Source organism: Anoplopoma fimbria, chromosome 1 (assembly GCF_027596085.1).
Source record: "Anoplopoma fimbria isolate UVic2021 breed Golden Eagle Sablefish chromosome 1, Afim_UVic_2022, whole genome shotgun sequence".
NCBI classification, from domain to species: domain Eukaryota; kingdom Metazoa; phylum Chordata; class Actinopteri; order Perciformes; family Anoplopomatidae; genus Anoplopoma; species Anoplopoma fimbria.
The window spans coordinates 19,838,304-19,853,881 of record NC_072449.1 but is presented as its reverse complement, the minus strand read 5'-3'; the positions used below and the strand labels follow the sequence as shown (position 1 = coordinate 19,853,881).

Genomic DNA, 15,578 nt, shown 5'->3' with positions numbered 1-15,578 from the left:
ATAAATGATAGTTTAAGTAAAAATGTATTTAAAGTATTAAGAGTACTTATTGTGCAGAGTGGCCCCCACACATGCTTGGGTCATTATCAGTGATGTATTAATATGTAAGTGATACATCAACGTTGTAGTTGGTTGAAGTGGAGCTAATTTTAATTATCCTGCCTCATACTTCATCTATAGACTATAGATATAGTTATGTAGTACACCATAGTATATAAACGTTTTGTTTTATATGTTAAATCGTAAACTGTAAGGTAGATAGTAATTATAGCTGTTAAATAAATGTGAATTAAAACGGTACAACAGATGCGTTTTATGTGGTGGAGTAGAGGTAAAGTTCAAGTTCATCAAGTACATTATTTGGGTAAATGTACTTTGTCACTTACCACCACTGGGTGTATAGTGTTAAGTTTTATTTGGTATTAAAGTGGATACTCATAATGTCTACAGCAGTATATTAAATGCATTTGTTCTTCTGCTGTCTTTGGTTGATAAATTGCACATGATCTTTGCAATAAAGTGGATACTCATAATGTCTACAGCAGTATATTAAATGCATTTGTTCTTCTGCTGTCTTTGGTTGATAAATTGCACATGATCTTAAAATGAAAAGAGACACACTTTCGTATTATTTCTTTATACGTACATGTTAGAGAATACAAAGGTTCGGGGTACAAATGAAGCATCACAAGAGGAAGGGCCTCACTTGATATTGCAGCACCATGTTCATTTTATAAAACTAACACAACATAAAACTTACATGTAATGTATGAGCAGTGTTTTAAGAAAGATTACATGTTCAAATCTGTTCATTTGCCATTTCATTCATTCATTTATTCCCTCCAGTGCATTCACTTCAGTCAGAGGAAGGTGTTCTCGATGACCAGTGTCTGAGGCTCTTCCTTTGTTTCCACAGCAGGTGGTGCCAGCAGGCTGGTCTCGTCCTCTAAGGGAGAGCAGCCCATATTACCAGCGCAGGCCTTCTCACAGGCAAGGCTGCAGGTCAGAAGAGGAGGCAGGGAGGGGTCCTCTCTGTGGATGACGGGTGAGGCGTCCCCCTCACTGCCTGCAGACGACCCAGAGCGGGAGGCAAACTCTGGTTGGACGGTGCAGCAGCTCACTCCAACACTCTGCAGCACCTTAGTGACCCCCCACATCAGATCAGCACACCTGGACATGTGTAAAAAGATTCAGAATTAATAAAATATAGAGTTTTTAATCTGGACAAAAACATATTTATGATCACCAACCAGTTACAGCCCCTTGAATCTAAAATAATGAATGTGACTATGATTAGGGTGAACCACATCTGTCGTCCAATGTGAGCTGGGTTGGCCTCCACCCCACTGTGATGATGCACAGATGCACAGGATAAGAGGATATGGATTCAGTAATGGATGGATTTGGTCTGTCTCATCCCAGACTTGAATTTGCATCTAATCAAACTATATAATCCATTTTTTTAACCAATACTTACTTCAGATATCCCTTTCTCTTTGAGCTTAGCCATTGTTAAGCTCCACTGGTGCTGTCTTTACCTACAGTTTAATACTGGCACATTCATTTAGAATGGCAAACGCATATTAAAGGTGTCCAGTTATACTGTACAGTTACACAAAATTGATCCATACCTTTCAGCCAATCAGAATTGATCATTTCTCAATGGCCATGGATTGTTAGAGCCCCCTAGGTACAAAAGTCAAAAGACTTTACCACTTCACCTGTGTATTGGAAACCCATCATGGCAGTGTACATGGACAGAGGCCACCATGAACGATTCAGTTAACTGCCAGATGTGGAGGTTGTGCACAGCCTGCACTCCAGGGACACTGGTGATCCTTCGTCCAAGATCAGATGCACAGATGTGTGGAGGTGTGGCCTGTAGCAGCAGAAGTCCATACCTGTGCACCTGGAGAGATTTACCGGTGAAAAAACGGCAGTCAGTGCAGGTTTGGATACGGCTGCAGCATGTATGTATTATTGTTATTAGTGGGTTTAACTCTTTATTTGTTCTTCTTAAGACCTTAAGCTAAATGCTTAAAGGCAACATTTAAACTAAAAGGCCTGACATAAACACACCGACCTGCGGTGCAGCCGTGGCAATCAGCATAATCACAGCCAGCAGAGAGATAACAGGATCCAGGTAAACCAGCAGGCCACAGGTTGCAGAGCTGTTTAGGAACTGTGGGTCGATCAGCAGCATCACCAGGCTGTTGATCAGAGCCAGCAGAGAGGTACAAAGGCCCTGCATGACCAGGACAAAGGACAGGAGACTGACTGGCCATTGGCTCCTTGGTAAAGTCCTCTCAATGTGATGTGATGACTTGTAGAAGTTGGTATTAGATGCATTATGACTGTCTGAAAGGGGAGAAAACGTAAATTATGATCTTCAGATATGTAAAACAAAACTTTCTACTTAAGCTATTTATTTTTTATTTTTTAAAAAACATTAATATAACGTTGATTAAAGAAAGTGAATATTAGTTTCATTTAAAAAATGTTATTTCACCTGCAAAAACCCAGCTCAACCATAACAAATTGGCAATCTGTTTAGGTCACATATAAAAAACTAATATTTAAATATGTGCATTGAATTCACATGCTATTTTTTTCTTTTCTACAAGACACTAAGGGGATAAAGGTGACAGTCCAAGGAGCTAAACTCTCTTACCAAGATGTCCAATGCAGGTGTTGTCTTTGGAAATCTCTGCGATGTCTTCTGAACGACTCGCACACTTGCCAACCTTAAAATCTGCAACACCGCTGGCTGCCTCACAGTCCCTGCTGTCCTGCTGAGCTGCTGCATGCAGGTGGACTGGCTGTTGTTGGGCAGTTTGAGAGTCAGTGTCTGGGACGCTGGAGGTTCCCGGGTTGCAGAGAATAAGCGCCCCATTGTGGAGTGAGTTGTCCACGGCAGACTGGAGGTTGCTAATGTCATCCAGGACTCGCCCCGGCTCAGCCTGGCCTTTGGTTTCCTCTGCAGACAAGACTGTGGGAGTCGAACAGAGGAATGAAAAACAAACATGGACACTGTGTGATGTTGCTTACAGCTGAATATACACTTGGCAGCTACTTCAAAGTAAAATCTTTCTGTGCAATATCATCACCTGGACAGGCACACTAATTCTTCTGTGGTAAGAGATTATTACATAATGCCATTACATAAGTAATAAGTATGTGCTTTCACATGACATGAGAGAGGGGCTCTGCAGTGGTATTATAACACATCTCATGCATCATTTTGAGCAGACACAAATTCCACATTCTCCAAAATGAATGCATTTCACACACCAGAATAGCAGTAATGTGTCTTACACAAGATTGGACTTTAAAATCCTTAAGTACAGTTAAAAGTGTGGTAATCACACATTGAGCAACTACACATTTCATTTTGAACCAGCTGGACCTGTATTTCACATCAAGATTTCAGTTGTAAAAATCCCCTGAGGATCAATACCGCCCTCATGTCTGCATGGTTAATGTGAAGCTTCAGCTAGAATTCCCATTTACTTAGATTAGCATCAAAACTGAACACTGGGTGGGGGGCAACACAGACCCCAACCTAGCAACCCAAACGTTTTTATTGATGGCTTAGTACAAAGTATTTGAAAGTGATTAATTGACCTTCAATAAAACTATTAATTACAGCCTAAATGAATATGTCTTATTACGAATTACTGCCACGTTTTTTTGTACTTTAAATATGGGCATAAGCTTTCAAAGTGACCATGTCACCTGTAGGTAATGCTACCTTTGTGGTTCACTTCAAGGTGAGATTCGCTTTTTGTCTGCCTGCTGGTTTCGGCCCTCTCCTTTTGCAGCTGATCCCAGTTCAGCCAGACCACCAGCGCCTTATGAAGCAGACTGACAGCTCCCACCACCACAAGCAGCAGGGGGCGCTGCACTGGGTGAGGCTCAAGGGAAAAGCTGATGATTTCAATGAAGTAAGAGAGACACAGAGAGGTCAGGAGGAGAGCCGAAATGAAAGCCCCCACAGGCTGAATCCTGCTGCTGGTGTAGGACACGCCACAGTCCAGAGGCCCATCAGGTGGAGATTCAATGGACGACTCTGCAGGCAGGATGGAGGGAAGTACTGCAGAGGAGGAGGATGCATGTGGAGGAGATGCGGAGGAATCCAAAGAGGAGAGCAGCGTTTTTTTTATGCTCGCCGTTTGAGGAGGAGGAAGAGACATGCGAAAGAGGATGAAGAGTGTGTGGAAACCGTCCACTAACATGATGAGGGAGTTGCACAGCTGACTGATGGTGACCTCACAGACCAGCAGCAGGATGGTCACTCCCAGCATGCACCAGTGTAGCACCCTCATACCTGCAACTGAGAGTGTAAAGCGCACACTAGAATATTTATACTCAAAAACACACATACACACACACACACACACACACACACACACACACACACACACACACACACACACACACACACACACACACTTGTTCCTACAACCACCACCTTGCATGCCCTACATTATGCTAATTATTGTCAAAGAATTGATGTAAATCAATTTGCATTATTTTTTGCTCTCTATTCTAGAACCATTGTTACTTTCCATCACTGCATTCAATATTCAGTCAAAATGAATTAACCCAGCGTGCTGCAGCATGACGGAGTTCTTCACTCCGGTACAATGTCAGGCACTTTACTTTCCATTTCCTGAAACTTTATACTAATAGTCCATCATTGCAGATGCAACTATTGTACTAACACAACAGTGATTTGATAGCAGATTGAGATTAATAATGCAAGACATAATCAACAAATAAATGACGATGTTTTATTACAGGTGGAGATAAAACAATATCGATCCGTGGAGTAACGCACAAGTTCCCAGCAGTATATAAAGTGGTTCAAATGAACCCCACCTTTACCAGCTAAAACATTAAAGTATGTACACATGAATGCATCAGTAAGTATAATCAAGAAATATAATACATTGTTCTGAAATTGGCCATTCTGTATGATGAGTACTTTTACTTTTGGAACTTGGACTTTTATGTGTAATGAGTATTTCCAAACTGTGGTTTTACTACTTTTACTACAAAAAATCTGAGCATTTCTTCCACGACTAAGTTACAAACAAGCGTGTACATTTAACACAAAACGAACAATTTGCTTAAGCATAACTTGGGAATCAAAATTTAAGACAAATGCAACAATTGTACACTTTATTTGTTTTTGATATAAAGTTTAATTACCCCAGAAAAGTGGACGACCCTCAGCCAGCAATCAAAGACAAGTTGAGTTCTTGGATGCGATCTGTGCGCCGAACTCCAACATAATGTCATTCATTGTGCTCACCATCTCTCCCTCTCTGTCCCACTACACTCCTCCTCTGCTCTAATCACAGTCATGTGAGCTGGGGAGGAGGGGATGGGTGGAGGGCATCGTCCTCTCCTGAATCATCCCTGTTTGCATTCCCTCCTCAGCTCCTTGGTGGGAGAAAATATACGTTCAGTGGACGATCACAGAGCCCACCCAGCTTTCTCACACTCTCTGAGCAGATCCAGTGAAGTTAAATTGCACTAATTAAATCCCCATTGTATTGTCGGGATTATATAACCGGATCATAAGGTCATGTCTGAAAAAAAGACTGCCTTGATGTTGAAATGAAGGTAACAGGCAGTCTAGCACTAGGCCCCAGGAAAGTGGCAGTTAGGGCTGGGAATTGGTACAGACTACCTTTAAGATACCGAAATAATCTAAGTTGTAGCAAACTTTTAAAAACTTTTAGTAATAAAAAATGTGTATGGCGTAGTTCACAGGCAATCACTGCAAGCGTTTGATTTAATGTATTTTGTTTCTTTCCCCACTAGCAGTTACCCATACAGTCCTTAGATGGTAAAGTCGAGCGCGGTGTATTTGACAGAGCTGGCAGTTCCAAAACGTTTGAAAGTATTGCTATACTAGGACTTCATACCTGTGGCACCTGATAAAAATAGAAGTGGAGGTAGGGGTGGCATTTTACGGACAGAATGAAGGAGAAAAAAAAATGCATCAAATGAAGTACTCACTTTAAGAGTACTGGTGGTCACCCCAGCCCTAGTCTAAAAAAGGGGACGAACCTGAGAGAACAGTTGAGGCCAGCATTTGTTTATTGTTAGATTTGAAAGATTAAATTAAAAGATTAAAATTGTGGAACTTGCCAAATTTAAACTACAAGTTATAGTCTCTCTTACAAGCTGCTTAAAGGAGAATCTTATGCAATAGCGTGTATACGAGAGTGATAATGCATTTATTTACATCCCCGCCAAGAGTTCGTAAGATTCATATTGATAATGCTCTCAGACATGGTATCTCAGCACTCATAACCCCACAGATCATGCATCATTCCCATCATTCCTATCAGCCCCTGCTCTTGTGTTCCAGTGTGCACGGGTCTGTTGCAGTCCACTGGACTGTGGATCAACAGGCCAGATAGGGTCTGACACCACGGATAAATCCCTACTGTTCTACAAGCATGCCAGCACATTCCTGAGGCATGGATAAACCCAAGGAAAGACCCAGCGAGGAAGCATTTGATCACTTGCCACTGTCCCCTTACAGAGAGAGAGAAAGAGACCACAAATCTGGCGGCTTGGCTAAACCTTTAGCACCCACAAATACTGGGTTTTAGTTAGGAAGCTCTGCTCGCTCCTTTACCTTTGGAGGATTTCTTTAAAGCTGCTATGACTCAATATGAAAACTTATGAAAGTTGTTGTCCAGTTTGACTCCCTGCTGAGAACATGCAAACATCAGTATCAAATCAAGTTCAGCTTGTTCTTACCCACAGACTGATGTAATTGAACTCTCTCTGGATCTAACAAAAACATTTTCACAGAAGGACAACTTCCCAAGTTCACCCTGAGGCGCTCAACCACATGTTTCATATTGAGAGAGACAGTGCCTGAGGAGTTTCTCTGACAATCTCTGAACAGGAACAAGAGGCCAACAGAGAATCAGGAAATGTTTTATTTTAACCATTATTTTACAGGCACCCCATAGATGCAATGAAACCGAAACATTACATTACATTACATTAGTCATTTAGCAGACGCTTTTATCCAAAGCGACTTACAATAAGTGTATTCAACATAGGTATTCAAGAGAACTACTAGTCACCAGAAGTCATAAGTGCATCTCCTTTCTTAAACAAGCATCTAAGAGCATAAACCAGAGCAAAAGTACAGTGCAGAAACAAACTAATACGAATACAATAAGTGCAACAAACTAATATGAAGTGCTAAGTGGAAGGCTCAGGGTAGTACTTCTTGAAGAAGTGAGTTTTCAGCCTGCGCCGAAAGATGGGCAGCGACTCTGCTGTCCTGACGTCAGTGGGGAGTTCATTCCACCACTGAGGGGCCAGGACAGAAAAAAGCTGTGACCGGGTGGATCGGCCGCAGGGACCTCTGAGCGACGGGGCAACCAATCGCCCCGAGGCAGCAGAGCGAAGTGGTCGGGCAGGGGTGTAGGGCTTGACCAAGGCCTGGAGATAGGAAGGAGCTGTTCCTTTCACTGCCCTGTAGGCTAGCACCAGTCTTAAACTGGATGCGAGCTCTTACAGGGAGCCAGTGTAGAGAACGGAGAAGGGAAGTTGTGTGAGAGAACTTGGGGCGATTGAACACCAGACGAGCTGCAGCTTTCTGGACAAGCTCCAGAGGTCTGATGGCCGACGCCGGGGCTCCGGCAAGTAGTGAGTTGCAGTAGTCCAGGCGGGAGATGACCAGAGCCTGGATGAGCACCTGCGCCGTCTCCTCAGTGAGGAAGGGGAGAATCCTCCTGATGTTGTAGAGGAGGAATCTGCAGGAGCGTGTGACCGATGCAATGTTTGCTGAGAACGACAGTTGGTCGTCCAGGGTCACACCCAGATTCCTCGCAGAAACACTGCAGTGCTCCCCTATCGGGTTCAAGAACCCAGACCTTTATCGCCATTCGTCACAACCTTTCTAGGCATTGACTCCACTCCCTTTGATGTGAAACAGACACTTCTGGTTGCTGTATGGATGTTTTGTCAGAGCTTAAAACATGACTGTAGGATTGCACAACATGCTTGTATATGCTCACAATAACTGTTGATCCATACACACATCCAATATTCAAACTATAAAGGGAGGCCTTTACTTTCTGGGTATAAAATAAAGTCTCACAACCCTCTGTATTATCAAAGCATTACTGGGTGGGAGTGGATTAGTGCAGGCAGGAATTCCTCACATACAGAGCAGAGAACCCACCCCGTGCTTGACCCCCGCCATCACTACACACCCTCACTCCAGGAGACATAAAGGAGTGGGTGCTTTACTTTGTTTTGATGGAATATTTTTTGAAAAGCTTTAAAGACATAAAAAAATATATATATACCAAATTATTTCGAAATACAAAAGATTAGAGGAACTTCTGAAAAAAGAACATACTTTTTGGGTTGCAGAAGCATGTTATTTCATTTTTTATCATGTCAATCTTCCTTTTGGAAAGAGATGTTGATTTTTAACATTTCACATGTATTTCTTTTCATTCATGCTTATAGCGTGGCCCAATGGCTTTGTCGGTTAGTACACCACTTTGCTCCAGACTGAAATATCAAAACAACTGTTGAAGGGAATTCCATGACTATGAAATTCCCTTCAGTCTTAGTTGTACTTTGTTGAGTGCTTATTATTACTATGTTACATCAAACATTTAACTCATTAAAGTCTGTCACTGTGCTTAATTAAGTACATTTGTTTATTTAACATGGGCAAATCTCTTTCCCAGAAACGTAGGACTAACCAGCAAAATGAAAAAGGGAGGTTCAAAAGTTCAAATTTTTTAAACTTTATGTAAATTAGGGTGAAATGTGCCTGCTGGCTACACCAGTATTTTGCAAAGAAACTACTCAACTGTCTACAAGGCAATGCAGTGGTGCTTCAGGAAGTCTTTATCTGCTGTGGAGACATGTCTGTTATCCTTCTTTTTAATTTTTGCCTCCAAGAGGCCAGGGACAAAGAAAAGTTGCATCGGTTATGCAAACAAAAATGAGGTGCTTCGCACAACATCATGTAAACTTTTGGGGAAAGTGCAGGTTGCTTATTGACACAATGTTTGCTAATTAACAAGTTTTTTCCATCATAAATGCTTACGATTAGTGTGGTTATATATGATGGCCAGGTTCATCTGATCACCCCAAATAACAATTGATTGAATACATGAATGTAAAGACCCAGAGTTCAAGATGAGTCATCAAATATATTTTTTGTTTACAGAAATGATTTTTCAACAGATGTAGCGTGCAACAACAGATACATGAACAATACAACATGGGATAAGATAGGAAACTTAGCAAATGTATTCAAAGTCAAAGTTGCAATTTCGACCTGGAAACTTGATTTTCCTAAAGTTCCGGTTTCATTCAACTTGAAACTAATATGGAAAGATCTATGAAAAATAATTAATGAAAAATTCTGTACAAGAATAATGTGCACTATTTTAATCCTGAATTGTTTCCATCTCATCCGTCTGATATGACGTGAAATGAAATGAGTAGAACCTCACAGAGCTGCTTGCATAGCAGTCGGCTCTTGGTCTTGATTTTATTTGTATAATCTTCAAAAGGCCTGAAAATTATCACAATAAACCAAAGCAAACATTGGGGGAATGTCAGTAAATGATGATGATTTTGAGTTTTCTGTCCACAGGTTACAGTGGGAAGGTTGTTTGTTAGTGCCATAAACACAAACTACACTACAGACAGCACCTGTGAAAAGTTTCAAACATCCTTCTGAATCACAGCAGATGTAATTGTTTTTGGTATTAACCACAAAGGGAAAATAAAAACCCACCTTTAAATTGACTGCACATTTTAATAGTGCATCAAATAACTAGTAGTGTTTTTAGAGAATATATTTTGAAGAGTCACCAGCTGTATTAAAAAATCCCAGACAAACTTGAACTGCTCACATTTTTCCACTGGCAAGAGTTTAGACATTGAAACATTCAGTCATATCATTTAGTCTTTACATGCATTTATTTGAGAGGAACAAATTTCGCCATACATATCTTTGTGATTACCAGCACATTTCAATTAAGTTAACAAATTATTATTAAAAATTTCTAAAAATTAAAGCTTAACAAACAGTGGGGGCAAACTATCTGTTGGGTGGAGAGGAGCAGGAAGGTTGAATGCTGCTCCTTTCAAGAAAAAACAAACAAACAATACACCTGCCTGTACCTGTTTCAGGAAATGATTCAGAGCAGTTCTCTTTACGAACATACATGAAGTTGACATTTCATGTAAAGTTGCTTGCTTAAGTTCTTGCTCTGGAAAATTCAAGACAGGAGTTGGTTTTGAGGGCAGACTTCTCCTGCAGTGTGGCATCCTTTGCTTCTGTGTCCATTGTGGGTGAACAACACGGCCCCGAGCGCCCCCTTATGGCCACAGCTTCCCCCAACAGAGTCGTGTTAAAAACAACCGGGACTTTGATTAGAACTGATAAATGTGCTGCTCCCTTGTGTTTGCTTGTATTACTTCACCCCGACTGCTGCCATAGTCAACCATCCAATCATATTCACCTTTCCTTCCAACACAGATTACTCTGCCCTCCTCGCACCAAAAAACAAAACAAAATATTTGCTCTAGTTTGAATGTCAAATATACATCAAAATGGGGTTAATCTTTAAACGAAACCCCCAAAATGGAAAAGAAAAGATAAAATGAGGATGAAGAAGAAAAATGGGAAAATGGACCAGCAAAGGCTTATAAAGCTATAAAATAAATAGAAAATAACTAATTTCTCAAAGCAGCCCAAACAAAGAAAGGACCAAATCTGAAGTGGTGAGTTTTGAAGGCAACATGAATGATGGGTTTGAGCGGTGATGGCACAAACTACCAGTGGAAGACAGGAAGAGGGAGAGGAGAGATGACAACAGAGACCGAGCTGCTTTTCTTGAAAGAGTTTAACACAACAATGATGGTCGAACAAAGCAATAACAGTGTCTGAAAGTTGAAGAGAATCAAGGACTAAAAAGATGTAAATAACTCAACCAAAAGCAGACATCTTGCTTTCCGACATTCTCAGAAGTTCAGAGCAGAAGTACTGACTGTCACTTTCTAAAAAGCGTTTGAAAGGCAAAAGGAGAGACAGTTACAGCTCCTCCTCATCATCAGATCTGAGGAGACCGACCGGAGGGGGACGCTGATTCCTGAGGGGCCAAAGTGAGCAGAGGAGGAGAAAACGGACAAAGAGGGAGGTCACTTTGGCAGAGGTCCCTTAAGAGCTTCTTTTTTTTTTTTTTTTTTTTTTTTCCCCGAAAGGGAAAATTGGTCGGGAGTTGGGACACAGACATAAACCATTGACATTTAAACAGACACGTTAACATCTTCAGCTTCCTCAGATATAAAAGCATTTGACAGTGACCCACTTCCACCTCCAGAACTAGTGTTTAAAGCCAGCAGGTCCGCTCAGCAGGGTCCGTCACCGTTATTTTGTCTTGAGACTGTCATCAACCCGCTTTTGCTTATTATCACCGTTATGTCTTTGTGTATGTATCTTATGAAGAAAAAAAGAAAAATAAACTTAAATTGCTAGATATTTACCCCAACTACAGTGGAAACCTACACAAGAGAGCATCAAGAGGGAAATGTCTGTGTTCTGTCTTTGGTTAGTGTTTTATCCCCAGGCTCTCTTCTTTCTCACTTGCAGCAGGATGCTCGTGTGTAAAGATTGCAGATTAAACAAATGTAGTGATAACATGGTGATTTTATTTATTTCTCTCTCCCCCCCCCTTCCTTATAATGTGCATATGTACTTGTTTTTCAGTGGTTAGTGTATTGTGGATGTAGAGGGTTCCTTATTTGTCACAGCAGCGCTCCAGGAGTTGATTTGGTCCTATTGTCTTTCCATAATTTGCTTATATTTTCAGGGAGCTTCAACTGTCACACCAGGTCTTCTGTCCTTTAAGGAAAAGTTGTGTTGGTGATAATGTCAAAGAAACAAAAACATTGTAGGGCAACCAGTCACGTAGTAGAGCCAGACAAAGTGAGTGCTGTTTTCTCTTGTCCTCACTGTCCCTGTTGAAGCAGAAGAGAGGTGATAAATCCTTCATGAATGAAGCACAGAACATTTGTAAAACCCAACTAAATAATGGCAGACCTAATTATCAATGAAACCACTTTGCTCACTGTGTGCACACTGTGTAGTCTGAAGCAATTACAGTATTCTTTAAGGAAAGACAATACTGTTTTATTATAAGAGGGAATAAGTAGTTTTTATTGTTGAAATGAGGTTTTATTTGATGACATTTTGTATTCAGACCTACTATGACGTCCCTAAAAGAGATTTTGAAGAAGTTGAAGTCTGTGTTTCATGGAAACTTTGCAGTCGCCAATAGTAAGATGATGAATCCATGTTAACTTGTGATTTCATTTGATGTATTGTACATAGGTTTAGATAAATGTTTACCTCACATCCTCATGGTGCATCTCTCCCCGTCTCCAAACTGGCTTCTAGCAGCAGCTCCTCCAGGTCTTGTCCACAGCTGACACTCACTACACAAGTGACACATAACACACATACCAAACAGGATTTTAAAACCTAAAACCAACTGTACATGGGACTTTTTTTAATCTAAAAAAACAGCAGAGATCAGTGATTACAGCGACTCACCGTGCTCCATCACACAGCTGCCTGGCTTGGGGCTTTCCGCATCGAGAAGATGGAGGGAGAACTCAGGCTTCAGGCCGTTGGGTAGAGCTGAACCAACAATCTCCTCCTCCGGAGCCTCGGCAAAACACTCGTCCTCGTCTGCAGAGCTCTCATCGGGTGAATCCTCGTCTTTGACCGGGGAATCAGACTCTGTTGTGGCAGGTTCTGGACTCTTTGAGGCTTCCTCTGCTCGAGGATTTATCTCCCGAGCACCACCTTGAGTGACAGATGGCTCCTGTTTATCAGTCTGGACAGAGAGAACAGGCTCTACTGCCTGCTCATCTGCCTCTGTTTGCTGCTTTGGACATGGTTCCTCTTGGGTTAGCTGGCTGTCCTCTTTCTCTGTTAAACTGTGTTTTTCATTTTCCGACACGTCGGCTGGTGCTTCCTGCTCTTCCTGTAGAAGTGTTTCCTCTTCTTCCTCCTCTGTTTGGTTCAGCGACTGAATCTCCTCTGATTCAGATGCTAGCTTATCCTGCAGGTTTTCAGGGGCAGATGGTAACGGCTGCTGCTGCATTTGTACCGCGGGGATACAAGTCTGGGTTTGACTCAGTTCACCTAACAGTTTATTAGCGCCTTCTGTGCACACCTGCCTCTCATCTTCTACGTCACCTTCCTCCTCCTCCTCGCCTTCATTCTTTTCTTCTACACAAGTGTGCTCAATTTGGGGGCTTTTAATGCTCTGTACTACCTCCTCAGTGAGCTGAAATGCTGCAGCCTGCACTGACGAGGAATCTGAAGGCAGGGCTGGTGCTTGTTGACTTGTATCCGTCACTTCTGGGTCTAAAGTGCTAGCGGTCACATCCTCTGTGGGTTGACTTGTAGACTGTGGCTCTGGTGTCGTATTTAATGCAGACTCTAAGTGTGCTAAAGGATTCTGCTCTGTGAGTTTACAGTCTGTTGACGGAGCAGGTGAGCTCTCCTTCACGTCGTCTTGTGTCGGTTGTGTTTGTGATTCTGTTTGAGATGAGGGCGGTGTCTGCGTCTGCTGTGTCGGGGGTGTGTTCTCGTCTACAGGCTTCTTTGCGGCCTCTTTACCATGGCTGGGAGCTGCAGGTACACCCGTCTGGATTTGTAGCTGCTTCTGCTGCTGCTGCTGCTGCTTCTGCTTCTGCTTCTGCTGCTGCTGCTTCTGCTGCTGCTGCTGCTGCTGCTTCTGCTGCTGCTCAGGGGGGCTCTCCACCCGAGTTACCATGAAGATCTTGTGACCCCTCCCTGGACTAGAGACAGATATACAGCGACCAGGAGATGGAGGGGTGCCTGGAGGAACTGTTGATTCTGTGACGGTGATGCCGGATATGACACTTGGCCCGCCAGCAGGTGAGGCAGACGGAGGTGAGGACGCACTTGAGGCACTGAGAAGGGGCTGTGCAACCGCTGTATGGGTTTGAGGATTAGTCTGGTTTAACCGAGAGGAGGAGTTTGACGAGGAAGATGACTTTGTTACCAACTCCTCATCCTCATCTTCAGTGTCTGAGTCCGACTCCAGGATCATTTGAGGAATGCTCGTCTGAGTGCCATCTCCTGCCTGGCTGCTAGACTGTCCTTCATTCCCTGTTGTTTCACCCTTTTCTTCTCCCGCTGTACTCTCTTTGTCCCCTCTCTCCTCTTTTAATGGTTCTTCTTCCTCTTCTTCTCTGGTCCCATCCTCTGTGGCTATTTCAGCCATGGAGGCCGACTGCCTCGTCTTCTGCTCTGTTTCCTCCTTTTCTTTAGCCAGGATGAAGTTCCGCTTGCAGCCATTCTGGATCTCAGCCAGCAGGTCGCGCTGGGTCTCAATGAAGCTCTTCACCTGAAAAACATGAAAAATATGACTCAGACATGAAACAGGAAACCACAAGAATATCATAATAAAAAAGCAACCCTTCAGGCTGCAGTTTTAGTTAGTAATACTGTCTTTTTTTAAAAACACAGTTCTCTTTAAAAAGCTATAGCTGGGAGTGTTCTGGTGGCTTTTGGCCTAAGGAGACCTTTATTGTCACTCTCCATCTCTCTCCCCTTATTTCCTGTCATCTCTCCCCTGTCAAATATTTAATAAAGGCATAAAATGTCCAGACAAAATCATAAAAGAAGGTTAAGGCTAGAATTATTCTGAAGTTCAAAGTCATTACTCAAACGGGAGTTAATTGTACATTTTATGGGGATTCGTTTCAACTTTTCTTTTGGTGCACCATTGAGTATTTGCAAGATTGTGTATTGGGGTTAACAAATCACTGAAACTGATGTGAACTGGGCTGAATGAATGAATTAGTACATCAAGATTTTGTTTATTGTCTATATCTGTATGTTGCTAAAGACAAATATCCCCCTATTAAAAGGATTCATATCTTTCCCCCAGTGCAACAATATAAAACTATGTCACAGAGGAATAAGATGCATACTTATGCAAACACCTAATGTAGGGTACCAAAAAAAACCATATGCATTATCCCTCCCTTCAGTTCCTCTCCTCTAACCCCTTCCCAAGCCTTGGCCGCATGCTCACAGTTTCTTTTTTGGGCTCCCGGTCAAGGTCGAGACGCAGCAGAGAGGTGTTGACTTTTAAGGCGAGTGACAGGGCCATCAGTCCACCTGTTTTGATCTCATTCTCTCGAAGGTCTAGACGCAGCAGTCTGGGGCTCTCGGCAATGAATTCAGCCACAGCCACAGCTCCTATAGCACAGATAAAAAGAAGAAACAAGAAAAAACAAGTCATAAAAGAAAGCAAGTCAGCAGAAAAACCTTCACAAAAACTGACGGGCACTAATTCCCACCTTCGCAGGACAGTTTGGTGGAAGCGAGGCCCAGTCTGAGCACAGAGCGGTTGCCAATCAGTCCGTCCTTCAGCTTATGGACCCCTTCATTACCCACAGAGTTATGGCCGAGATTAAGAGTCTCCAGACTCTGGGTGCATGGCTGAGGGGGG

The 15,578-nt window shown here is 42.5% G+C and overlaps 2 protein-coding genes across 2 annotated transcripts in view; both read right to left on the bottom strand.

Moving 5' to 3' along the window:
• Positions 1–700: 700 nt before the first annotated feature.
• LOC129095419 (proton-coupled zinc antiporter SLC30A1) lies at positions 701–5,370 on the bottom strand. The gene is given in 7 exon segments (XM_054603848.1): positions 701–1,170; positions 1,722–1,909; positions 2,084–2,358; positions 2,672–2,989; positions 3,752–4,333; positions 5,318–5,328; positions 5,330–5,370. Coding segments are annotated over 7 exon segments (1,725 nt in total). The 3' UTR covers positions 701–860.
• A 4,604-nt stretch (positions 5,371–9,974) lies between these two features.
• Positions 9,975–15,578, bottom strand: part of ppp1r37 (protein phosphatase 1, regulatory subunit 37) — a 40,878-nt gene continuing 35,274 nt past the window's right edge. Inside the window, exons 9-13 of the mRNA XM_054596847.1 lie at positions 15,427–15,568; positions 15,159–15,325; positions 12,635–14,465; positions 12,431–12,516; positions 9,975–12,039 (exon numbers count right to left, since the gene is read on the bottom strand). Coding sequence (XP_054452822.1) covers positions 12,440–12,516; positions 12,635–14,465; positions 15,159–15,325; positions 15,427–15,568 — 2,217 coding nt within the window. The 3' untranslated portion in view covers positions 9,975–12,039; positions 12,431–12,439. The remainder of the gene's footprint in view (positions 12,040–12,430; positions 12,517–12,634; positions 14,466–15,158; positions 15,326–15,426; positions 15,569–15,578) is intronic.